Source organism: Artibeus jamaicensis, unplaced genomic scaffold (genome assembly GCF_021234435.1).
Source record: "Artibeus jamaicensis isolate MK-2021 breed Jamaican fruit bat unplaced genomic scaffold, CSHL_Jam_final contig_700, whole genome shotgun sequence".
In the NCBI taxonomy this organism is placed as follows: Eukaryota; Metazoa; Chordata; class Mammalia; order Chiroptera; family Phyllostomidae; genus Artibeus; species Artibeus jamaicensis.
In genome coordinates, this window is record NW_026521930.1 from 8,026,292 (window position 1) to 8,052,578 (window position 26,287).

At 54.0% G+C, this 26,287-nt stretch overlaps 1 protein-coding gene across 2 annotated transcripts; it reads right to left on the reverse strand.

Annotated features, from left to right (window-relative positions):
* Nucleotides 1-1,838: 1,838 nt before the first annotated feature.
* On the reverse strand, nucleotides 1,839-22,219 carry IL9R (interleukin 9 receptor). Of its 2 annotated transcripts, XM_037157402.2 has the most exons (10): nucleotides 22,172-22,219; nucleotides 14,805-14,944; nucleotides 11,114-11,218; nucleotides 10,683-10,794; nucleotides 10,380-10,558; nucleotides 9,696-9,841; nucleotides 9,026-9,227; nucleotides 8,424-8,529; nucleotides 6,958-7,042; nucleotides 1,839-5,397 (listed from the first exon to the last, which is right to left on the reverse strand). In XM_037157402.2, the coding sequence occupies exons 2-10, from the start codon at nucleotides 14,830-14,832 to the stop codon at nucleotides 4,906-4,908; spliced, it is 1,455 nt and encodes a 484-aa protein (XP_037013297.2). In that variant the 5' UTR covers nucleotides 14,833-14,944; nucleotides 22,172-22,219; the 3' UTR covers nucleotides 1,839-4,905. The 2 variants fall into 2 exon arrangements, with proteins under 2 accessions (XP_037013297.2, XP_053527448.1); XM_053671473.1 differs by lacking the exon at nucleotides 22,172-22,219 and having other exon boundaries at nucleotides 14,805-14,957.
* Between the last annotated feature and the right edge of the window lie 4,068 nt (nucleotides 22,220-26,287).

The window sequence follows — 26,287 nt, forward strand, 5'->3', positions numbered from 1 at the left end:
CAGCAAGAAGGGCTTTCGTTCACTGCTGGTGGAAGGCACCATGGTGGGGCCGCTCGGGAACACTGTGCGCCAGAGTTTTCCAAAGCTGAACGTGGTCTCGTCATAAGCCGACAATCGCATACCTAGGTGTTTGGACAACTGCCCTGCAAACCTGTGTCCAAGAAAAAACTCCCATGCAATATGTACAGCACCTCTCTTCACACTAGTGAAATACTTCAAAGATCAGGATATCCTTCAATAAGTGAATAAATAACCAAGTGTTCAATGGAATACTTTTTTTAAAAAGGAACAGCCCTGTCTGGGTAGCTCAGTTGGTTGGAGCATTATCCCCTGCACCAAAAGTCTGGGAGTTCGATTCCCAGTCAGGGCATATACCCAGGTTGCAAGTTCAATCCCTATTCGGCGAACATACAGGAGGCAACCGATCGATGTTTCTCTCTTCCCCTTCCTCTCTCTCTCTCTCTCTCTCTAAAATCAATAAAAAACATATCCTCAGGTGAGGATTAAAAAAATTTTAAAGGAATGACCTATTAAGCCATGCAAAGGTATAGCTGAAACTCACATGTATATCGCTAAGTAGAAGAGGCCACTGCGAATAGACCACACACTGTACCTAAGATCCCACGTGTATGACATTACGGAAAAATAAAAATTACTGAGACGGTAATTTTCTGGAGAGTGGTTGCGGGGTGAGTTGGAGAGGGAAACAAGGCGCAGGCGAGGGCGGGCCCCGGGCTGGTGAGAGCATGCTGGGCGCCCGTGAGAAGCTTAGGGTCTGCAGTGCCGCAGGAACAGGAGGCCACTTCATACTCTACAAGACGAGGGCCTCCTCCCATCCCACGTGAGCAACTTCAGGACCCGTTCTGGAGGAGCATTCTTGCGTGTGGTACATGTACAATATTATACATGTACCATAAATACGCATTATGAAATTTATCACCTGAACCGTTTTAAGTGTGAAGCTCAGGGGCACTAAGTCTATCCACATGTGTGCAGCCGCCACCGCCATCATTTCTCATTCCCGCCGTCGGTGCACGAGAGTCCCGGCGTCTGCGCGTTCTCGCGAACCCAATCCACGGCGGCCTTCGTGATGGTAGCCGCCCTCATGGGGCGTGCCGTGGTATCTCGCTGTGGTTTTGATTTCGTTTCCCTAAAGACCAGTGATATTGAGCATCTTTTCATGCGTTTATTGGGACTGGGTTTGGCAATGATTTCTTGGGCATGACCCCCAGATCACAGGGAATAAGAGAAAAATTAAATAAATTGAACTTTTTTAAACTTTTCGAAATTTAAAACTTGTGGATCAAAGGATGCTATCAAGAAAGTAAAAAGATAAACTGAGGATGACAGAAGATGTTTGCAAGTTACGTACCTGAAAAGGGTTGAGTTCCCGGAATATATAAAGAACTCTTGCAACTCAATAGCGAAAGGAGAAACAGCCCGATTCTTACATGGACGAAGGGCTCGAATAGACTTTTTTTCAAAAAAGATGCATGAACAGCTCATGGAAAGGTGCTCAAGATCACTAGCCATCGGGGAAGCGCACACAAAATCACAGCCAGGTACCACTTCATAACTGTGAGAATGGAAGCTGTCAAAAGGGAGGCGCACAGCGAAGAGGGTGCGGAGAAAATGGGACCCAGCACATGAATGACGCAAACATGAAACGTTGTAGCCACTGTGGAAAATAGTTTGGCAGTGCCTCAAAATACTAAACAGAATGACCATGTGTTCCAGCTATTCCACTCCTAGGGATGTACACAAAAGAATTGAAAACAGGTATTTGAACAGAGACTTGTACACGAATGTTAACAGCAGCACTGTTCACTGTCGTGAAAATGTGGAAACAGTCCAGATGTCCATCAACAGATAAATGATCAACGCGATGTGGTGCATCCATGCAGCGCATATTATGGGGGGGGAGAGTTTATCCTGGTATTATTGCTTATTAATTATTGTATTATTCTCTCTATGAATATCTGTAAACCTCCTTTTGCCCTACCCTGTATTCAGCCACAAAAAGGAGCAAGGTACCAAAACTTCGACGTGGGAAAATCCCAAAAATCTTATACTAGAAGAAAGAGGCTGAACGCAAACGTCACATATTATGTTTCCATTTATACGGCACAACCAGAATAGGGACTGAGAGGAGGTCAGAGGTTGTCAGAGGGCGGACGGGATGGGAGCGGCTGCTTGTCGTTCAGGGAATTCCCTTTTGGGAGTGATGGGCATTTTTTGAACTTGATCAAGGTGATGGTTGTACAAATATTATACATGTACTAAATGCCACTGAATTGCAACTTTAAAACAGTTGATTTTGCCCTGGCTGGTGGCTTCACTGTCTGCTGCAACATCCCTCACACCAAAAGGAGGTGGGTTTGATTCCCGTTCAGGGCGGACACCTATGTTCGATGCATTCGGGAGGCACCTGATCGGTGTCCCCCCCCCTCTCTAAAGTCAACAAAGACATCCTTGGGTGAGAATTTTTAAAAAACAGTTGGTTTTTATATAATGCGAATTTTACCTCATTGAAAAACAAAGAATAAAGAAACCACCCCAAGGCGTTCTGCTCCCCTCACTGCACCCTCAGCCTGGCATTCGGGGCCCACCACTCCCCCAGGTCCACCTGCCGCCAGGGGGCTGACCAACCACACTGTGGACACTTGGGCTACAGCCACGCTGTCCACTCAACTCCTCAACTCACGAGCAGTGCCACAGTCCCCTCCCCAGGCCACCTTCTCAGTGACTCCTTCCCAGACGTCCCACAGTCACTGCCCTCCTCAGGCTCACGGGGCCTCCGAGCTGTCCCCAGCCGTGCAGTAGACCTCGGCCGGGGCTTCCGAGGGCTGTCTCCCCGCAGTGAGGGAAATGAGTGTCTGCTGAGCCCCACAGTGTGCGGGCATCTTGCTCAGGTGAACTCACGGCAACTCTGCGAAGCGTCGTGAGCCTGCTGGACCCAAGCGGCCGGGGAGACTCGGCTGCAGTCGGGCACACGGCCTCCGCCTGGCTGTGCGCTCAAGTTCCAGCCCTGAGTCGTCAGCTCTCCAGAGAAACCGCGCGAATCACATGGACACTGTCCACAGCTGTGGGGGTCACTGGCTAAGCACGTAGGTGGCTCAGGTCCCATGTGAAGCTGCACAAGCCATGCAGATGCTGTTACAAATACACCCGCCTGGGGCTCTCCAGGGGTCAGCCCAGGAAGTGTGTTCGCCATAGTATTTTTATACTCGGTCAGAGCTAAGGGTGCCTGCCCCTCACTTCCGCCCACACCCCTCCTGCTCTCTGGATACTAAAGATACTTCTGGGTCCCGATTCGCCCCTGCTGACCAGAATCCGGCTCCGCCGAGGCTCCCCACAAGTCCTCGGAAGCTCTGCAGGCCCACAGCGGGGAGGGGGTGCTGTCTGAGCCAGAAGGGGCCTTTTCCTCTGGGAGTTAGGGCTGTGGGTGTTTTTTTCTGCCCAGGCCACAGGAGACACTGGACAGACAGATACTCAGCACCCAGAGAGAGACAGGCCTCCCCTGTACCCTAGTTTCAAAGCTTTAGCACCTTCAGCTCCATTAGAGTTTCGTCCCAGCCCTCACCTGGCAGGTGGTCCCAGCACCCATCCCAAGCCCAGCAGCCGGCGGGAACAGGGCCTTCTTCCTCGGGCACGCAGTCGGGGTGACGGGGGTGCCCCAGGAGGGTCCACGGGGCCTGAGCCAGCGGGGGTGGAGATCGCCGACAGAGGCAGAGATGCTGTCACAGGTTGAGTTGTGGTCCCGGAAAATTCACACGTTCCAGTGCTCATCTCCAGGGCCTGTGAGCGTGGCCTGCTATGGAAGCAGGGTCCTTCAGATGGCAAGTCAAGATGAAGTCCTTTGGATCAGCCCCAAACCGCTGTGACCGTGTCGCTGTAAAAGGGGGACTTCGGATGGACAAACCCCCACAAGGAAAACGCTTTGTGAAGACTGGTACGAGGCTGTCCCCAGCCAAGAAGCTCCCAGAAGCCGAGCGAGCCCTGAAACAGGCCTTCCCAGCGCGTCTCCCCAGCCTGCCCGCGCCTAGACTTCAGACTTGACCTTCCGGAACCGAGAGACAACAAATTCCTGCTGTTCTAAGCTGCCGAGTTCGTGGCGCTCCGCTGTGGCAGGCCTTGGGGACCGATACAGGCATCCTCGGCTCTACCCACCACTTCTCCGCAGGTGTGGGGGTCAGAGGCACGGCCCTGCACAGGCCAAGGCCACTCTGGGTGGCCATTTCCAGCCTGGCTTTGGCCACAGCTCTCAGCCTCACGGGGCCCACAGTGGGATGAGGACGAGGAAGGGCAGGAGTCGGCCTCAGACGGAGCAGGTCACTGAGCCTCCACTTCGCTGTTCCTAGAGCGCAGAAAGCCCGGGAATGGCCACAGCCCACGTCCCTACCCTCTTCTGGGCCCCTCCCAGCTACCAGCAGCTTGGAACAGCTACTAAATGCCTTCAATCTCGGTGCAGGAGAAGCCTCAGGAAGGCACGAAACGGGGATACTCAGCCTGGTCACAGCATCTCGCCTGTGTCCTCTGGGCCCAGGCAGGCCCTGTAGGGGGTGAGGGCAGAGCAGGCTGTGGAGAGCAGCCCCCTTCTCAGAGGAGCCTGGGGTCAAAGCAGGGAGGGAAGTGGTGGGGTTGGGGGCGGCTGGTGGGCAGGATGCTGAGCATAGAGGCCCTTCCCCAGCGTTAGGCAGGAAGGAGGGAGAAGGGGCCCTGCCTCCGTCCAGACAGCGTGTCTGGCCACTGCCTAAGCAGCCCTCTGCAGGAGGGTCGGCTCCAGAGACTTCGGTCCATTTTCCCCAAAGTGGACCTGATGCAGCTGGCGAGTCAGAGCTTCAGAACTTTAGGGCCGAGCCTACTGTCTGCCAAGGATAGGAGGATGGGAACACCCGCAGGTCCCTATGCAGCCTCTTCACCGGGGTCTTGCCTCTGATGGTGACCAGCTCCCACATGGCTGCCTCCTTGCCTGGCATCCAGGCTCTGCGGGTCACAGGGAAGATCACAGGCCAAGGGCTGGATGGGTCCAGAGCTCTGTGTGATTCCCGGGAAAGGTGAAGGGTGGCCTACCCCGTAACAGCCCAGGGCACAGTAGTCAGCACTGCTGCCCTCTGACTGTGGCGGAGCTGGCCTGCTGGGGCTCAGAGCGACCCATTCCTCCTGGGGCAGGTAGGCAGGCGGCTGCCCTCCCCACTCCAGGGCCACTGGCAACACATCCGCTGGGAGGCCAGTGCCAGTGCTCTCGTCTTCCAGGCCCACAAAGGGCCAGGGATCCACCGGGTCGTAGGTGAGCAACGCAATGGCGTCTCGGACACTGGGCTCCGAGGCTCCTGCTGCAGCCCCACCAAGGTCCTGGCTCAGCCGCATGCCAGCTCTGCGAGTGCCCGTCCAGGTCTGGAACGGAGCGAGGGGGACAGATCAGCGGCCGGCTCGGGACGCACCCTGGGGGCAGCCGGCCACTTCCAGGAAGCTCTCCTCATACCCATGCCCAGAGACCACTTGACACCTGTGCCCGGAGCATTCTCTTGTCCGCCCGTGGGCCAGCCCAGCCTCCGCATGAAATCCAAGTCCCTTCAGGCCCCTCAGCCTCCCAGCACAGGGCCTGGAGCTGACGGCAGCCTGAGACTGGTGCAGATGGGGACAGGCACCGAGGACCGACAAAACCTCGGACCGCCGCGCAGGCGCTTCCAACAGCTACAGAGCCCGCCCCGACCCCGTTCACATCCGCACACGCACACTCACACTAAAGACGGGACAGGCTACCCGGGGCTGGCGCCTCTGGGTCAAGGCCGGCTGACCCGGACCCTCCGTGGGGCCTCCTGGAGGACGCTGTTCCCTGGTGGGACCAGAGTCCCCACCACATGCACCACACACACCACATCCTCCGCCACTGCCAGCAGACACACACGGCTGGAAACAATCAAAGTCTTTGTCCCTCTCAGACTTTGTCACAACTGCCTCAGGGCTCTTGTCACAGCCACTGCCTTAGGGAAAGGGGTGGACTCCACCAAGGACAAAGCGCTAGGCTTTAAGCTTCGGATGATACTTTTGGGCAGCAAGCTTGAAAACTAGGCCCCTGCTGAGAGGGCAAAGTGCTGGGCCGCGGGAGCCTTGCGACATCAGGAGTGGAAGCACTGGGAAGGGCCGTCTGGGGACCCCGGGGAGCACTGCCTCCTGTCCCTTGTCCCTTGCCCAGAGGGAGGGGTCTGAGAGGGTGAAACCAGACACCACCCAAGGGAGCACCTCCTCCCTGCCTGTCCTCCTGCCAGGGGAGCAAGAGCTTCCAGGCCAGCAAGGAGGGGACAGTGAGCACAGAGGATCAGGTGCAGCCCCCCCCGCCCGGGTTGTTCTCAGCTCCCCTTCCCCATGGGGTCCACCGGAGCCCGGCCAAGGGGGAAACGCAGAGTCTGCTCGTTGGGCACAGTAGCAGCGTGCCACCCAGGGCGACCGGGAAGAGCTGGGCACTCCCCGGGGGCCACCAGAGCAGCAGACCAGGCACCGTGAGGGCCCCAGGGCAGCTCGAGCACTGGAGAGCCCCCCCACAGCCAGCATACAGATGCCGTGGGAGAGGAAGGAGGGACGAGCCGCGGCAGGTGCAGGCGGCCCTGCCATTTGCTCCCTGAACTGACCGTTTACCTCACACGGGCTGCTGCACACCGGAAGAGACAGATAATGTCATAAGAAAGTTTGCATTTTTTTTTCCTACCAACAATGGAATTAGAGACGAGAACAAAAGGAAATGAACAACAGAACACAAAGTGAGTTTTCTGGCCCACGTGAGGCTCGGTGTATAAATTTAAACCCACTATACGTACCAAAAAAGCTCAAAGCACTGAGAAAGGTCCCCGAACTCACCCCAGCCCTCGCCCAGAGCCCACATCCTGAGCAGGCCAGATATCTGGGCAACCCTGCCCTGCCCCCAGCCCCCCTCCCCGGAGCCGCCAGGGCACGCACCTGGAAGTTCCCGTTGTGCACGCTGTACAGAGGCTGGAAGAACGCCACTGGGGAGGGCACGTTCTGGTAGAAGGTCCTCTTCACCCTGAGCCCGGAGAGGACAGTCAGCCTCCTGGTAGGCGCTCCTGCAGGGACCCATCTCCGGGAAGCATGAGGTCCCTGGGGAATTCGACGCCCTTCCAACAGGCAGGCGACCAGCTCTGCCGCACCCCTGCTGCGGCCATGCGCTCCTGCCTCACCAGGGCCACGCCGCCGCCGCTCAGGGGAAGACCCAGCGCCTGGAACCCTGTGGCCTCCCTGGCTGATGGTCGCATGGAACCGACTGACACCGAGACATGTGTCCTTTGCAGGGTGAGCTGGATGGTGAGATCGGGGCCAAGAACCAGCCGCGATCTCAGCTCACAGGGGGAGCCGACACCTCCAGGAACCCCAGCCGTGTCCTTTGCAGGCAGGTGGCAGCCCCCTTTCCTACCGCACTTCTCCCTGAGCACCAGACCCACCTCCCGGCCCGCCGGTCCTCCCACGAGGAAGTGGCACCGGGCTCCAACCCAACGCACCAGAACTGACTTTCCCGACCTCCCTTGGGGCCCGGAGCGGCCAGTTCCCCACCTCAGGGGTGACATTAGGGGTCGCCAGTAAGGGGCGTCTCCTGTGCCCACACACCCCCTTGGTTTCTCTTCCTGAAAAACTCCCTCCACTTTGCTCTCTGTCTTTACTTCTTTCACCGGCTCCGGCCAAACTGCCTCTCTCTGGACACCACCACTGGCCTCTCCGCAGATCCACCCAGCCCTCTGTACCTCCACGACCCATTTTCTAAACATAAACCACATCACGTCGCACACCATTCAACACACTTTAGGTGCTTTCCTTTGCTCCAAGGGCAAGCCTGCACCCTCTTCTAGCCTCTCGGCCCTGCCCACCGCCCTCGGCCTTGTCACACGCCCACCCCAGTGCTCCCTTCATCTGACCTTCTCTCATCTTCTCTGCCACGTGTCCACACCTGGCCAGTGTCCTCAGGCCCCCGTCCTCGACGAGGCCCTTACCCTTCTCATAACCTGGCATGTGTGATGGCTTATTTCAGAAGGGCCCTGTGTCCTCCAGTTTCTCTGAGGCACCACCGTAGCCGAGAGCAGGGCCCTGTGCACCCCGGATGCCGAAAACTGTGCCTTCGTAGGACATGCTAACACTTGAGCAAACCACGGAACACCTCTAGGGGCAACTTGGTCCCCATGACTTTGGGTTCCTCCCCAGTTCTTTTGGGTCACACTGCCCCACACACACACACCAGGTATTTGGAAGCTCCACACTGGTCCAAGGCAGAGGCTTAAAAACCGCGCCCCATCCAGGACCCAGCGATGAGGGGGGGAAGGAGCACAGGGGGACCGGTGCGGGTCCGGTCCTTGGTGCCCTGCTCACCACACTGACACGCACACACACAGCCGCACGCACACCCTTCGGTTACCAACCTGGGTGACAGCTTAAACAGGACATAGGTGAGGCTGGTCAGCAGGAGAAAGACGGACACAGCAACCAGGGTGCTGTTGGGCTGCCCGGCAGGCGTGATCAGGGGGCCTGTGGACAGGAAGGGCCCGGAGCTGAGAGCGGCCCTGGCACCAGGGTGTTCCTTCAAACCCACACGGCAGAGACGCCCCGGGGCCACGTGGAAGGTTTGTCGTGAGCCTTGGAGGTTTTCGGCACGCCCGCTGAAGCACCTTTGGTGACGCACACATCCCCTGGCCTCCCCACTCCGCATCTGCAAGGCCTTCAGGGGCAGCGGACCTTCCAGCGCCCGTGCCCGAGGGCCAGCCAGCCCCCTGAGGCCTTGCTGTGCAGGCCTGGGCTGCACCCGCTCCCCGTCAGAACCCCCGGCTCAGGCTCCTGGGAAGCTCCAGCTTGGCAGGTGTCTGTTTCTGCCTTACACACCTCGGCCCTCCAGGGCAGGGTGGTCCACTGGCACGGAACTGCCTCTGGGTGGGTCCCAGGAAGTAAAAGGGTGGGGCGGGGGGATGCGAGGAACCAAGAAGGGAGGCCCAACCAGACGCTCAGGGTGGCGGCCACAAGCACCCACTTTGCCGCTGAGGGGAGGTGAAGAACACAGGCTGGCTCCACTCGCTCCAGGGGCCCTCGTAGCGCTCCTCCTCGGCCACCGTGCCCTCCGGGGTGGCCATGTGGACGCGCAGCCTCGCCTCATAGACGCAGCCAGGGTCCAGCTCCACGGCTTCGAGGATGAGCGAGGTCACCCCCAGGATGCGGTCCTTCCGCCGAGCCCGCTGCGAGTTGAAGACAGCCGCCGCTGAGAGGGAGGCGGGGTCTGTCGGCCCTCGAGAACACACACACAGGCACACTCGCCACACTCACACTCACACAGCCATATCCACAGGGCACACTTTCACATGGGCACACATGCACATCCAATGGCACATATACTCATCTACTGCATGCACACTCACACACACACTCATGTGCTCACTGTTCTCGCACACATCGGCACACCCTATGAGAACTCACATATATAAATACACACACTTATGCACACACAGGCACACTCACACATACGCACCTGTGTGTGCACATATCAAACACACGTACACACTTGCACACACACACTCTTGGCTCTGGTCGCCCCCCTTCTCCCAGTTCCAAGCCAGCACCTCCCTGTGTGGGGTGAGGAGCGGCCCTGCACCACTGCTCCCGGGAGGGAGGCAGAGAGGGGCCTCGGCAGCCAGCCCAAGCGTTACCTCCCAAGCCTCTTCCTGCCTCTTGAAGGCCAGCTCGTAGCTGAACAGTGGGGCCAGCGGCTTCAAGACAGGGCTGATGCTCCAGGCCAGGACACAGGAGCCGGAGCTGACATTGCTCTGCAAGTCAGAGGGAGGGTCCAGCTTCACTGAAATGGAATGAGGCCGCGTGAGGGCGTGTCTGTCAGCGCGCCCAGGGCTGGGGTGCTGACTGGCTACTGCGAGGCCATGGTCAAGGCCCTCGCAGGCAAGGGGCCTTGCCGGGAGGCTGGACCAGAGAAGCCCCAGGTAAGACAGGACAGCAATGACCTCTTCCAGCCCCTGCAGCCGGACAAGGTGATTCTCAAAGTTTGCCTTCCCTTTCCTTCATAAGCTGCTGTTGGAGGCCCTTCCCCAAGTCCCATGGGGCTCCTTCCTGCTGTGACGGAAGGACATGTCGAGTGACTCAAGCTGCAGTCTAGGCCCCAACTCGAAGCCCTGTACCTTCGCCATCCTTTAAAACCCAATCCCGACAGCAGCCAGCGGGCCGCCCCCTGCACCCCAGGCCCAGCCCGATCCCAGCCTGGACCTCCCCTGGCAGGGACGGAGTGTGCACCAGGCATGGGGGTCACGGGCTGCGGGGCCCTGCCCCCAACACGCAGGCAGCCAGGGTGTTTCCCCACCGAGGTGCCCCACCCCAGGCCTCACCGTGTCTCCGGGGCAGGTACTGGGGGTCCACCAGGCTGACCTGCTCCTTCCCAGAGATGTGACGGTGCAGAGTGATGGTAAAGTTGTCAGAGGGCACAAGAATCTCCTCGGGTGGTAGCACCAGGGTGCACGCATTGGCCCTGAAGACACACCTGTGCCTGCTGCCCGGCTGGTGGTTGCTAGGAAGGGCTCTGTATCACCACCAGGAAGCTGCTGCACCAGCCCAGCCCCGCTGCTGCTATCTCGGGGACCCTGTCCCTACTCCTGCCCTCTGCCCAGGCGGGTCTGGCCCTCCAGCCTCACCTGGTGAAGAGCAGCCAGGGTCTGGGGTCCCCGCCCAGCTCTGGGGCAGACCAGTGGCAGTCAATCCTGAGGATGTTGTTGGTGAGGCAGGTGAAACTTCCAGGCCCGAGCCCTGGGAACAGTGACCATTGGGAGCCCACAGCGGCTGTGTCAGGGCAGAGCTGGGGGGGGGGGCCTGGAAGCTGACACCCTAACAGGGCAGTCCCCAAAGAATGATACCAGGAGAATTCATCAAGGGCCAGGCTGGGAGGCCTGGAAAGTCACGGGCGCTGTCTGGCCCCATGGCACCTGGGCGGGACTGGAGTCCAGGCTGGTCCTTGGGGGACAGGTCCTCGCACAGTTGGGGCCAAACCCTCCCCTGTGGAGTCTGACTGAGGACGGCCTTGCCCCGCAGCCCCGCCCCCTCATCATCCAGTGACTAGTGCCCTCACCTCCTCCTTCCCCCGGCACCGGCGGGGCCCCCAAGCCGAGCCTGGTGCAGACCAGGAGCCAGGTGCTCATCCCTCTCGCCAGGGCCTCATTCCTCAAGGTCCAACCTGCAAGGGGTGGGGCCGAGGGGCACTGTGTGAGGAGCATCCCCAAGAAATGCTCCCCAGGAGACCCTCCCTGTGAGGAGCGCCCCCCAACAGAGTGCTCTGAGTGGGCCACCACCTACACCCTCACCGTGTCCTGTGAAGGAAGCTGGGCACCCCTGTCCGCGCTGCACCGACAAGCAGCCACGGCTCGCCGGGTCAGTCGGCCCAACAAAGACTCGTGGCTGCAGCGCACAGGGGCGCCCTCACTCCCGGCCTCCTCGTGCATCCTGGGCTCTGAATCGGCTACACATCTGAGTCTGCCCACCAGGCTCCTCTCTGGGACCAGTGTTGTCTGCCAGCCCAGACCCCTGTCCCTGGGCCCGGGGCCCATCCCGAATTCTTTGGTGTCACACCCTGTGCCGACAGTAACATGCATTTTCCACCGGGACTCCCACAAGACGTGAGGTAGGAAGCCTGTGCCTGTTCGCTGACCAGGGAGCTGACGCCCAAGAAGGAGAAGTGCCTTGCCAAGGGCCACACAGCTGACCTCTAACACAGCCTCTCCCTTCTCTCTCCTTCGGGAAAGACCTATCCCAAGGTTCTGCCGCAGGAAGGCATGGGAGCATGGCGGCAGGTGCCCGTGTAGCAGAAGGCACTTCCTAGGATCTGTGTGGCACACCCCGTTCAGAGGTGCCAGTCCAAGCCCGGGACCCTGGGGGAGCCAGAGGTCAGCTGGAGACGGGGCTGGGTGTTAGGAACTGCCTGGGTGCTGCGGGGAGGCTGCTGGTGCCCTATCACCCCATTTGCAGCTCCAGATGGTGCACTGATAGCTCCTAAGCAGGAAGCAGGGTCCGCCTAGTTATGCAAGCCTGATGGGCGATAAGGAGGCAAAAAAGCAGACATACACACAGTCTTCGGTGCATGCTCACCGGGCAGCAGACACCACCCCCACCCCACCCCGTGTCCTTGCACACTGTCTGTGCACCCTCGGCACAGACCCCTGCTCAGGCCAACAGGCCCCCACCCTTCCCTAGAATGAAGCGTCTCCCACGCCACTAGGTACAGCGCCAACCAGGGTTGGAGCGCACAGCCCTCTGGCAGCAGTTACCAGATGCAGATGGGGGAGCGGCCAGACAGCAGCTCCCTCTCAGGGCGTGCGCACGCAGGGTCAGAGTGAGCACCCGGAGCTGGGGGAGCTCAGGCAGGGCAGGCCACAGGCCCCCAGGGAACAGCCACTGCTCCGGTGTGACCAGGAGCATTACTGAGGCAGGGCCACCGCCCTCCTTGACAACAGCCACTGGGCCCGGTGCAGAAAGCCCTGCCTGCATGCTCCCTGGTCCTGTTAGAGGCACTGGGGTGACACCAGGCAGGCCTAATCACAGCTTGGACAATACCCAGTCTTGGTACGGCTGTGAGAGCAGCGGGGAAGCCGATGTCTGCTCCCTTGGGACAGAGTTGCCCCTAATGCCTCCAGTCATGTTGGGGAGCCTGACCGATGTCCCTGTCCAGCACTGCCCCTCCCCCATTGGGCCGGTGGGTACGGCCATCAGTCCACAACCATTCTGGCCACTTCCCAGAACCTGATCTCCTCCATAGCCTCGAGGTGAAGGTCAGTCTGCCTGCCGTGGTTTCCTGGACCATCCCAAAGTCGTGCTGCATCCGTGCCTCAGGACCCACAAACACTGCCAGGCCAGGAGTGTGTCTCCAGACAGACGCAGCCCCCCCGCCTCCCTGGCCCTCACGCCCTGAGCATGCAAAGGATGCCCGGTGGAACCCCGGGCCACAGCAGGACGGCCTGCCGTGGGGGCTGGCAGGGCCGGGCAGGTCTGGGGCCCTTGGCACCTCCCAGCACAGCCTCCCAGTCGGCTTCGCGCCAGTTACTGCAGCCACTCACTGCCCCTCCTACAGAGTTTCTTCTGTCTATTTCCATGGGAAGGGAGTGATGTCCTGGTTATTCTCCCTGCCCGCCAGAGGCTGGCAGGCGCAGAGGCGAATGAGACAGAAGTTGCTCATTAAATGACCACTTATCTTCTGGCCTTCTCTCTGCTGGGCAGGAGGAATACGGCCAGACTCCAGCCCCCCAGAAACAGCTGGAACTTGGGGGATATGGGGACTGTGCTAGGAAATGAAGCCAGAAATGGGAGCAGAAGCCAATTCCCCTTCTGGGCCACACAAGCGCACGCGGGCCACACCAGCACCAGCAGGAACACGGATGCTGCGCCTCCTGTGGGGGCACCAAGTGGCTGCACAGGGCAGGGAGCGGGAGAGGTCGAGGCAGCTGGTGTGAGTCCAGTGAGGGGGCGGCGAAGGCTGGAGCAACAGGAGGGTGAGCGGAAGGGGCAGCTCCATCTGGGGGGGCACAGGCCTGGGAAACGCAGACGCGCCAGACGAGGAGCTATGGGAGAAGTAAGAGCTGGACCCAGAGGGGTCTCAGGTGAACAAGGGCACAGACAGAGGAAGGGCCTGGGGTGGAGGCCTGGGGAAAGGGTTGAGGACGGAAGTCAGAGGAGCACGGAGAGGTAGAGGGGGGCCTGGGGAGCGCCCATGGGTCCCTGCTGGTCTGCTCTGCAACCCCGAGCTTCCTGAGGTTGCCTCCTGGCCTCCTCTCACACTGCCCCCTCCGCCTGGCTTCCTTCCCCATAACATGCCTCTTCTTTCATGAAGCCCTCCCTGAGCACCCCACTCCTCCTCCCCAGCCAGACACAACAGGAGGAGGGAGGCAGGCGGTAGCTATGGGTAAGGGCTAGAATATGGGCATCGCCACACTTCTCTTTGGGGGGCTTGGAGGTTAACAGGGAGACATACCACCCCTCCTCTGCCTGTGTCCTTCTCCAGGAGTCCTCACTGCCCCCAGAGCCCCCCTCCATCAGGTTCTTCTGGGGCAAGAAGCTGATTTATGTTGTGCCCCTGCACCCATTCTAAACTGTTTAAGAAATGCATCCTGAAACTCCCTGCAGAAGCTGCCCTTGGTTCTGCTTGGCACTAACGCTTTGGGCAACTGGGGAAGGTGCTCCGGGACGTTACTTGAGCAAGAACGCTCTCTTCCCTTTCCTCTGCTTAGCTGAACTGACCCTCCTTCTGGAATCTCGCCCCTGCCGCTGCCCCACGCACAGCTCCAATGGGAGATATCCTGGGACTCCCAGCTGCTCTCCGGCCTTATGGCCCCCAAAGCATGGGGATTTCGAGAAACCACCAACCCCAGGGCCTGGACCTCATCTCCACCCACAGCCATCACAACCGAGACCACCAGGCACTGGAACGCTCACTCTCACTCATTCTCCCCCCTCCCCCCCTCCAAAGGTCAGCTCAGACCTCAAGGGAGCAAAGCCTCTTCCATAATCAGAAACTCTGTCTGACAAGCGCGGCGCCCTTCCCTCGGCCCAGTGGCACTCACGACCCCCACAGGCCTGGAAATGGCAGCCTGTCATCCTGCGGTCAGCGCTGCCAACCTGCTGTCTCCAGGAGAGGCCCAGGCAAGGACCCCAGAGGAGGTCAAAGTCGGGCGGTGCTGCCACACAGCCCATTGCCAAGGCTCCTCCTGGGGCCCCCTCTGCCTCTGAAGTTCACGCTGACTTGAGAGGTTAGGCAGCCCCAATCGCAGACTCACCTCCGCAGATGCGCCAGCTGGGTCCCATGGCGAGGACTGTCCTTGTGTTCACAGCAAAGCCCCTCAGCCTGATTCAGGAGATAAGTGCACCACCCGGTGACGTGCGCCTCGCACGACAGGCTGACACAGGCCGCCCACATCTGAAACCACGAGCACACAGTGCAGCCGGGCTGAGAGGTGACTGTCACCACTAACTGCAAGCCCGGGAATCGCAAGGTGGGACAGCCACATTCCCCGTGATGCTGAAGGTGGCCAGCCATGGACTCTGGAGACCTGTCCGCTGGCTGGCAGATGAGTGCTATACCCTCCTAAGGGGCACCACCGAGACCCATGAAATCAGTCCCGGGAGGCCAGGGCCTTGGCCAGGCAAGCGGCTGTGGGCCGCATCCCTTTCCAGGCTTTTCTGAGACCAGAGGTGCAGGCTGCTCTCCAGCTGAGGCAATCGGTGTGCCTTGGGGGCTGAGAGGGTGTTAAACATGAACTAATGCAGTTAAAGAGAACAAACGGGACGGGAGGAAGTAAAATGTGGGGGTCGCCTTTTACCCCACACAGACGTAGCCTGGGAGGGGTAGGCACAAGCCCCTCCAGACATCTCTAAGCTCAAATGCACATTTTAATGGACTCATACTGTGCTCCGAGCTTCCCGGCCTCCTTGCTCCTCTGTCCGTTTTCAACACTTCTCTAGGTCGGCACGAGAGCCCAGCTCGTGCCTTTTATGGGAGCACATTATGGTTTCATAATCCTGCCGATGGCCCTTTGGACTGCTGCCTATATATGCTATTTGAATTTTTATTGAGATATCACTGATCTATAGCATTATATTAGTTTCAAGAATATATACGCTATTTTATTTTATTTTAATTTATTGATTCTAGAGACAGGGGAAGGGAGGGAAACAGGGGGGGTGGAAACATCGATGAGCAAGGGAGACATTGAAGAGCTGCCTCTTGCACGCCCCCCAACTGGGGACCAAACCTGCAACCCAGGCCCACAACCCAGGCAGGTCCCCTGATCTGGAATCAAACCCACAAACTTTCAGTTCGCAGGACGACACCCAGACGACCGAGCCACAGGGCTATCTGTGCATGTTCACTGTGAAGACAGTGAACAATTCTGGGCATGGATCTCTAACCACCGGAACGAGTACTCGCTAGGGGTGGAGTTGTGGTCGAAGGCTCAGCATTTTTAAATATCAATAGAACCCTGGATGGTGTGGCTCAGTGGACTGAGTGCCAGCCTGTGAACAGAAAGATCACCGGTTCAATTCCCAGTCAGGGCACACACCTGGGTTGCAGCCAGGTCCCCAGTCGGTGGTGCCTGAGAGGCAGCCCATCGATGTGTGTCTCACACACTGATGCTTCTCTCCCTCTCTTTCTCCCTCCCTCCCCCTCCCTCTAAAAGCCAATAAATAAAAATAAAAACATATCAGTAGATACCGCCTAATGAGCCTCCAAAATCGTACCACAGTCCACTCCCACCAGAAGTGTGGGATGCCTGAAACCGCCCCCCCAACAGTATACAGGATCAGGCTTTAATCTTGGCTGATTCGATACGCAAAAGCACTTCATTACTGTTTTTATTTTGAGCCGGTTACTCGTGTGAAGATAAGCATCTTTGCCTGTACTTACTGGCTGTGTGTTCTTTTCAGCACCACATAAGTCACATCTGACTTATGTGTGTGTGTGTGTGTGTGTGCACACGCCTGTGTTCATCTGTAAGTGCCTGTGTGCACACATGTGTGTGCATGTGTGTGTCCTGTGCCTCAAAACACCTCCGAGAGGCTTGGCCCCCTCAGAGCCACAGCTCTCTGGGGTCTGAGGACACCAGGACCCTCAGAGAGACGGAGCCCGAGCCCGAGCCCGGGAAGCACCTTACGCGTGACCAGAGACTTGATCACATTTCAGTAAGCTCGGCCCCCCTACTTCCCGGTACAGGGACATTCTTTGAACTCCCTGGAGCCACCCCTTCACTAGTGTCCTCACCAGGAGAGTTTCCCTCTCTGTCTGCCAGAGCCCCCTCCCACCTGCCCAGAGACATAGTTCACTAATATCAAGCCAGCAGACTGCACCGCCCACGCCACGGTCCCCCAGGTGGGGACCACAAAGGCTGGAAAGGGAGGGAATAAGAGAAAGAAAAAAGCCAGAGAGGAGAGCTCCGAGTCTGCATCTAAACTCTCGAGAAATCTCTAAGGGACCCCGGACCCACACGCGTGCAGGCCCACTGCGCGCAGCCCAGTGGGGGTCATGCAGCCTGGAAGGAGGTTTTGGCTGCTGCCTGCATCAGAGACACGGAGCTTACCCCCTGTTTAAAAAAAAAAAAAAACAACTCTTCAGAGAAACGTAACAGGATCCATACTCTCTACAATGCACATCATTCACAATTACTAAATAAATCCAAAATTATTAAGCATATGAAGAAGAAGAACTAGGTGACCCATACGTAAGAAGAAGACAAGCAATGCAGACAGATTCCCAAGACTAAGTGTTAGAAATAACGCAGGTTTCAAAGCAACTACTTTATCCTCAAAGATGTAAAGGAAAATATGCCCCCAATGTATAGATAAGAAATCTCAGAGAGATAGAAACTGAAAAAAAAGAACCAAAAGGAAAGTATATAAGTGAAAAATACAGCATTGTAAGCAAAAGAAATACATCATAACAGTGCAGGAAACAAGACGGAGGAGTGACCGGAATAATCTTTGAAAGAGGGGAGGTAGCTGGTATTTGAGTGGATGGACAAGGAAATCACATCCTAACACACACACAGGAGAGGACACCTGAGAAGGTGGCCACGTGCCCCTCCTGGGTGGGGGAAGGGAGCCAGGAGAGCCAGGGACGGTCACCAGGATTCGCCCAAGTCCTGCACGGAGAACTGCCGAGCGGGCCGGCTCACTCCCCACACCTGCGCTTGTGGCGCGGGCCTGGTGGCGGACTCCACTCCCACACCCCTTTCCTGGACACTTAGACTCGGGAAAGCCAGCTCTTCCTTCCCAGAAAGTGCCCTGATGGCACATCCTGGTGCCCCACCCCCTCCCATAACACATGGAGATAAATAGAAAAACAACATCCACAGAGGAAAAACATCAAACACAAAAACATTCATCCAGGAGTCATCAAATACTTGTGAAAATACAAGACCATGGAAAAAAGGAAATCAGACATTAACAGTACCATTCATTCAGAGATGGTGTAAGGATTTTGCGACGTTAAGCAACATAATCCTCACAACCGTAGGAGGTACGCCGGGTGGTAGCAGACTGCAGCCCACAGACAAAATCCAGCACGCTCCTTTTTACAAAACTTGTGAGCTAAAAATAGTTTATATATTTTTCAATGGTTGGGAAAAAATTGCTTTAGAAATTGCATGACACACGAAAATATAAAATTCAAATCTCAGTGTCTGCTGTTTTATTAAAACCCAGCCACACTCATTTACATCTGCACTGTCCACAGCCGCGCTCACCCGTGGCGTAGAGGTGAGTGGCCGCCACAGAGCTTCCCACCGCTGCTCAGCACAGGGGCAGCTCAGCAGTGTGGCCCTCACTCTGCGTTTCAAGGGCCACTGGGCTGCTCTACTGCAGCGCTGGTTTTTTTTTTTGTTTTGTTTTGTTTTTGGCTTATCATCAGTGCACACTGAACATGTCAAAACAAGAAAAGTAAACTCTGAACATCAGTAACCATCAGGGAAATGCAAATCAAAACCACAAAGAGATATCACCTCACACCTGTCAGAAAGGGTTTTTTTTAAGATTTTATTTACTTTTAGAGAGAGGGAAAGGGAAGGAGAAAGGGAGAGAAACATCGATGTGTGGTTGCCTCTCACTCGCCCCCCACCAGGGTCCTGGTCTGCAACCCAGGCCTGTGCCCTGACCGGGAATCAAACTGGTGACCTTTTGCTTGACTGTCTGTTGCTCAGTCCACTGAGCCACACCAGCCAGAGCAGAATGGTTATTTCAAAAAGACGAGCAACACCCTGGCTTGTGTGGCCCAGTTGGTTGGAGTATTATAGCATAAACCAAAAGGTCACAGGTTCGATTCCCAGTCAGGACACATGCCTAGGTTGCGCACTTGGTCCCCAGTCAGGGCACGTGATAGAGGCAACCAATCAATGTTTCTTTCTCACATCAATGTTTTTCTCTCCCTCCTTTTCTTCCCCTCTCTCTAAGCATGTCCTTGGGTGAGTTTAAAAAAAAATTTAAGACAATAAATAACAAGTGTTGGCAAGGACGTAAAGGAAAAGAAATCCAATTTTCTGACTTCCAGCCAAGATGGAGGTGTAGATAGACACACTGTACCTCCTCGCACAACCAAAATAAGGACAACAATTTAGAAACAAAAAAAAATACCCAGAACTGACGGGAAACTGAACTGTATGGAAGTCGGACAGCCAAGGAGTTAAAGAAGACATATTCATCCTGACCAATAGGAGGGGCGGAGTCGGGCGGCGGGGCAGAGAGGACCCTTGGCAAGGTGGCGCAGCTGGCGGACCCAGTGAAGCGGCAGACTGTGGAGCGGGGTGCACAAGGCAGCAGAGGGCGGACCCAGGCAGGTGGCCGATTGCAGACTGGGAGGTCCCACATTCACACACAAATAAACTGGGAGAAACAACTGGGAAGCAAAACAGACTGTGCAACCCGAGGCTCCTGCACATGGAAATAAAGCCCCAAACCACTGACTAAAAACACCTGTGGGGGTTGAGGTGCCAGCAGAGACTCCCACCCTCACGGGAGAGTTCGTCGGAGAGACCCACAGGGTCCTAGAACATACACAAGCCCACACACCCAGGAATCAGCAACAGAAGGACCCAATATGCTTGTGGGTAGTGGGGCAAGTGACTGAAATCTGGCAGAGAGCGGAGCAAGCAACATTGTACCCCTCAAACCCCTACGCCACGCATAGTGTCGCAAGACAGCAACGTGGATTGCCCCACCATGGCAAACACCTGAGGCTCTGCCCCTCACATGTAACAGGTGCGTGAAAACAAACAAAAAAAAAAATTGGCCCAAACGGAAGAACAGATCAAAGCTCCAGAACAAGTACAACTAAGCGACCAAGAGATAACCAACCTATAAGATGCACAGTTCAAAGCACTGGTGATCAGGACGCTCACAGAATTGATTGAATTTGGTCACGAATTAGATGAAAAAATGAAGGCTACACTAGGTGAAATAAAGGGAAATGCACAGGGAACCAACAGTAATGGGAGGGAAACCAGGATTCAGATCAATGGTGTGGACCAGAAAGAAGAAAGAAACAACCAACCAGAAAAGGATGAAGAAACAAGAATTCAAAAAAATGAGGAGAGGCTTAGGAACCTCCAGGACATCTTTAAACATTCCAACATCCAAATTATAGGGGTACCAGAAGGGGAAGAGGAAGAGCAACAAGTGGAAAACTTATTTGAACAAATAATAAAGGAGAACTTCCCCAATCTGGCAAAGGCAATAGACTTCCAGGAAGTCCAGGAAGCTCAGAGAGTCCCAAAGAAGTTGGACCCAAGAAGGAACACATCGAGGCACATTATCATTACATTACCCAAGATTAAAATGAAGGCGAGAATCCTAGAAGCAGCAAGAGAAAAGGACAGTTACCTACGAAGGAGTTCCCACAAGACTGTCGGCTGATTTCTCAAAAGAGACCTTACAGGCAAGAAGGGGCTGGAAAAAAGTATTCCAACTCGTGAAATCCAAAGACCTACATCCAAGATTGCTCTATCCAGCAAAGCTTTCATTTAGAATGGAAGGGCAGCCCTGGCTGGTGTAGCTCAGTGGATTGAGCAGAGGCCTATGAACCAGAGGATCCCAGTTCAATTCCCAGTCAGGGCACATGCCTGGGTTGCAGGCCAGTTCCCAGCAGGGGACGCACCAAAGGCAACCATACATTGATGTTTCTCCTCCTCTCTCCTTCCCCTCTAAAGATAAATAAATAAAATCTTGGAAAATTAAAAAAAAAAAAAAGAATGGAAGGGCAGATCAAGTGCTTCTCAGATAAGGTCAAGCTGAAGGAGTTCATCATCACCAAGCCCTTATTATATGATATGTTAGAGAAAAGGAAGATCAAAACTATGAACAGTAAAATGACAACAAACTCACAACTATCAACAAATGAACCTAAAAGAAAAACAAAAACAAACTAAGCAAACAAGTAGAACAGGAACAGAACCACAAAAATGGAGATCACATGGAGGGTTAGCAACAGGGAAGTGGGAGGGCAGAGGGGGAAAGGTACAGAGAATAAGTAGCATAGACGTAGGTAGAAAATAGAAGAGGGGAGGGTAAGAATAGTATGGGAAATATAGAATCTAAAGAACTTGAGACATGTGGTCATGAACTGGGGGGGGGAATGGTGAGGGAGGGGTGTGCAGGGTGGAGGGGAATGAAGGGGGGAAATAGAACAAATGTAATGGCATAATCAATAAAACGTATTTTTTAAAAAAAGGAAATCCCCCTGCATTGTTGGTGAGATTGTAAATCGGTGCAGCCACTATGAAAAACAGTACAGAAGTTCCTCAAAAAATTAATGATAGAACTACCATATGATCCAGCGATTCCTCTTCTAGGGAGTTACTCAAAGACAATGAAAACTCTAATTTGAAAAGATATATGCACGCCTATGTTCATTGCAGCATTATTTACAATAGCCAAGATATGGAAACAACCTAAGTGTCTGTCAACAGAAAGAAGGATAACATTGTGGTGCACATATATGTTGGAATATTACTCAGCCATGAAAAAAAGAATGAACTCATACCATTTCTGACAACAAAGATAAACTTAGACGGTATCATGTTAAGTGAAATGAGTCAGACAGAACGGGACAAAAACCATATGCTTTTACTCACATAAGGAATATATAATAAGGACTAATACATGAGTGAATAAAAGAAAACAAAAACAAACTCGTAGGTACAGAGAACAGAGGGTGGTTACCGCAGGGGAGCGGGAGGGGAGGCAAAACGAGTAGCGGAGGTGAAGCGCGCACCCAGGGAAGCAGACTTGTGGTGGGGAGCACCCAGTAGCACTCACAGACGCCAGTGATAATGCTGTGCACTGAGACTCACACAGGGCGTTATCAGCAGCGTTACCTCGATTTTTAAAAATAAATAAATAATTTTAATGTTTTAAGTAATCTACAAATGCCACGTTTTTAAGGCACAGTGGAGAGTGGGTTATTCTGTCATCAGATCGGACTGCAAAGGCTGTTTGCTGTGCAGTGACGCCGTGGCTGGTCAGCATCACCAGCCCAGTGCCGTCACCGGCACTGTTCTCAACACACAGATTTCTTCACAAAAGTTAAAAGTAAAAACAAGGCAAACACATTAAATTTCCAAGTGGGTTATTTGTACACCAAGCAAAGAAAGCTACTTACTGATTGTGACTTATTTGCGTTTGACTGCAGCAGCAAGAAGTGTGCCCTGAGAAAATAAAATTAACGCAATCAGCCTTGGGTGAAAGCAGTTGTCTTAAAACTCAAGGACACCCTCTAGGCCGCAGGGCATCAAACTCATTTTCACCGGAGGCCACATCAGCCCCACAGTTGCCTTCAAAGGGCTGAAGTAATTTTAGGACTGTGTAAGTGTAACTACTCCTTAACTGTTAAGGAGTTAAAATTACATTCAGCCCTTTGAAGGCAACCACAAGGCTGATGTGGCCCCAGTGATAATGAGTTTGACACCCCTGCTCTAGGGGATGCTTGAATAAATCAAAGAGCATTAGCACACTTAAAGAAAAACTTAAGGACCCTGGCAGCAAACTTAATAGTCCATTCTGAATGATGCAAATGCTCTGAAGTAATTTTCCTTGGCTCCTGATGAATCCACAGATATCAGTTAAATTGCTCAATGGCTGTTTCTTCGAGGAGTCGGCACCTCAAGCCTGAGTGGGAAGTCACTGAAGAATTAGCTTCTATGCACAGTCTGCAAAGAACAACTAACAAGTGCAGGCCAGAACATTTTCAAAGGCCCTGGCCAGTGTGGCTCAGTTTGTTAGAGCACCATCCCATAATTTTACAGGCTCAATTCCCAGTCAGGGCACCTGCCTAGGTTGTGGGTTCAATCCCTGGCCCAGGCACAGTCCAGGCATGCACCCAGGCACCCATGGAAGGCAGTCAGCTGATACTTTTTCCATGTTTCTCTCCTCCTTCCTCTCTCTAAAAAAAGCAATGAAAAAAAATGTTCTTAGGTGAGGATTTAAAAAACAAGAACATTTTCAAAGTTCAGAAAATACCAGCTCAGTAGAACTTGAAGTGGGATCTGCCGATATGCGTTAGCATTGATGGTGGGAAACATATACTCAGAGCACGAACATGATCAGGTGAGAAAACAGACAAAGTTTGTAAAAACAAAATGTTTAAAGACTATGTTTTTTCACTCTATTATTCATTAACAAATACTTTGAGGAAAATATTTGCATGTCTCATCTGTATTGAATGCCAAGAATGAATTTCAGGCGCTTAACTAGCATTAACAAATGCACATTTGCATTTGATTTTTTTAGAAGTTGTTTTTAATCCTCACCTGAAGACATGCTTGTTGACTTTAGAGAGAAGGGAAGGGAGGGAGAGGGAGAGAAACATCAATTGATTGCCTTTCATAGGCACTGCAACCAGGGACCGAACCAGCAACCTAGGCATGTGCCCTGCCTGGGAAACGAACCCGTGACCTCTCAGTTTGTGGGACAACACCCAACCCACTGAGCCACACCAGCCAGGGCATTTGCACTCAAATTTTGATGACAAGAAACACTACTAATTTTGAACCTCAGTTAAGCAAAATAGTATCCATTATTTTCATCAATATACCTGTGTCACAAAATACTGTATTCAATGACTATGATTACAGTTCAACCTCTACCTATAAAAAAATTGTGAAAGTTGTTTTGTCTTTTCCTAGATTTTGACTCTTGACCCACAAAGTTCAAAAGTGACAATTACTGTCTCCATCCTGCACACGAGGGAAGGAAAGCAGAGGTGGGGCAGCTTGGCTAAGGTCTCGCAGGTAACACAGAGGTGGGCAGGCCACCTTCAGAGTCCACGGGCCTCCCCACGGATCCACTCAGCCTCTCACAACAAACACAGACAGAAGAACCGGCACCCGAGGAAATAAAAGTAGTGGCAGAAGCAGAAGGTATTAAGCACACGATAAAATCACCTTCGTAAAACCAGAACAAACTGTCTCAGAACACAACCGGTCACAGATAACGGGCTCAGATCCCCACCGACATGCTCACAGTGGTAAGAAAACAAGCCCGTGAAACTTGAAGACTCATCATTTCTGGACTGAAACTGGGTGAGGCTCCCGCGCATCATGACACAGGGCTTCTGGGCTGAGCTGACCTGAAGAAACGTCTGGGTTTCTAGAAGGCTCGAGATGCCCAGAACGCACTGATCGTGGGGAGGGAGGCATGCAGTGCTGTTGCTTCCATTGCCTTCGGTGCTCGACTTTTTACGGGCTGGCGGACACCCACAGCTGCAGCTGTCACTTACCCCGCTGTGCAGGAGTTCAATCATCCCTAACACCTGCGGTGCTGTAGCAACCGCAGCCTTCCTAACGATCAACACAGTACATACGGGACGGACAAGTCCAAGGTAATAGTGAAGGGTTCCTGCATCAAACAGGTGCTCACATTTGGCTGCTCCTTGGTCTCATATTGGCCTTTGGCTCTCTGATTGCATCCAGGTGGATTGTCTTTGGAGGTTACGTTGCTAAAGAAAAGCCATAGCATACCCTGGAATTGCTGTATTTTCCCAAAATGTTTTCATCTGTTTTTTTAACCCTCACCCGAGGGTATGTTTTGCTGATTTTAGAGAGGAGAGAGACATATCAATGTAAGAGAGAAACATCCTGTATGCACCCCAATTGAAATGATGCTCCAACCAGCTGGGCCCCTTTGCCTTTTTTGGAGGACAGGTTTTAAGCTTGGTGGCACCGAAGACTTATGACGGTGAAAGCCCCTGATTTACTGCTGCTGCTATACAGCAGTCCTGCCACTTTCTGTGTTTTATTACTCACTCCCAGTCTCTTGGAATGCCATTCCTTTTTTTTTTTTTTTTCTTAAGATTTTATTTATTTATTTTTAGGGAGAGAAAAAGGGAGAAAGAGAGGGAGAGAAACATCAATGTGTGGTTACCTCTCACATGCCCCCTACTGGGGACCTGTCCAGCAACCCAGGCATGTGCCCTGACTGGGAATAGAACCAGTGACTCTTTGCTTCGCAGTCTGGTGCTCAACCCACTAGGCTACGCCAGCCAGAGCTATAATGCCATTCTTCGAACTTCTTTCTGAGTGTAGTCTCAGCTTAAATTTGTGATACTAAGGACTTCTGCCAAGATGGAGGCATAGGTGGAGACGCCCTGATTTCTCACACAACCAAGTTTAGAGACAACTAAATATTAGCAACAGAAAACACAGCCAGAACATAGAAAATTGAACTTTTCAGAAGTCCGATAACAACAAATTCTTCAGCCTGACCGGTAAGAGGGGTGAAACCAGCAGCTGGCGGAGCGGGGTTGCACAGGAAAACTCGGTCAGACGGACTCGGGCGCACGGAATCCAGGCACAGGGTTGGACCTAGTGAGCGACAAAGCGAGTGACCTCGGGGAAATAGCGAGGGAGCAGGGCTGCGAGTTGACTGTGGTCACGCATTTGTGCGCAGATAGATAAGCGAGGGAGTGGGCAATTAGATGGGACCCAGCGGGCCCGCAACGGCAGCAGAGGGGGCAGCCATTTCCCCGCTCTGACCACGCCCCCACATACAGCGTCACAAACCAGCGACCTGGGAGTCCAAGGCTCCACTCTTCACACTTAAAGGGCACGAACAGACCAAAAATGGCTCAAGAAGATCTCAAAGCCCCAGAGCCTATAAATCTAAGTGATGAAGAAATAGCAAAACTCTCAGATACACAGTGTAAAACACTGGTGATCAGGATCCTCACAGAACTGGTTGATTATAGCCACAAATTAGACAAACATATGAAGGCGAAACTAATTGAAATGAATGGAATTGCACAGGAAACCAATAGCGATGAAAAGGAAACTGGGACTCAAATCAATGGAGTGGACCAGAAGAAAGCAAATAATGGCCAAACAGAAAAGAGTGAAGAAGCAAGAATTAAAAAAAATGAGGAGAAGCTTAGGAACCTCCAGGACATCTTTAAACGCTCCAACATCCGAATTATAGGTAGGGGTACCAGAAGGGGGAGAGGAACAGCCACCAGTGGAAAACTTATTTGAACAAATAATAAAGGAAAATTTCCCCAATCTGGCAAAGGAAATAGACTTCCAGGAAATCCAGGAAGCTCAGAGAGTACCAAAGAAGTTGGACCCAAGAATAAACACACCAAGGCACATCATCATTACATTAGCCAAGATTAAAATGAAGGAGAGAATCCTAGAAGCAGCAAGAGATAAGGGGACAGTCACCTACAAAGGAGTTCCCATCACACTGTCAGCGGATTTCTCAAAAGAGACCTTACAGGCAAGAAGGG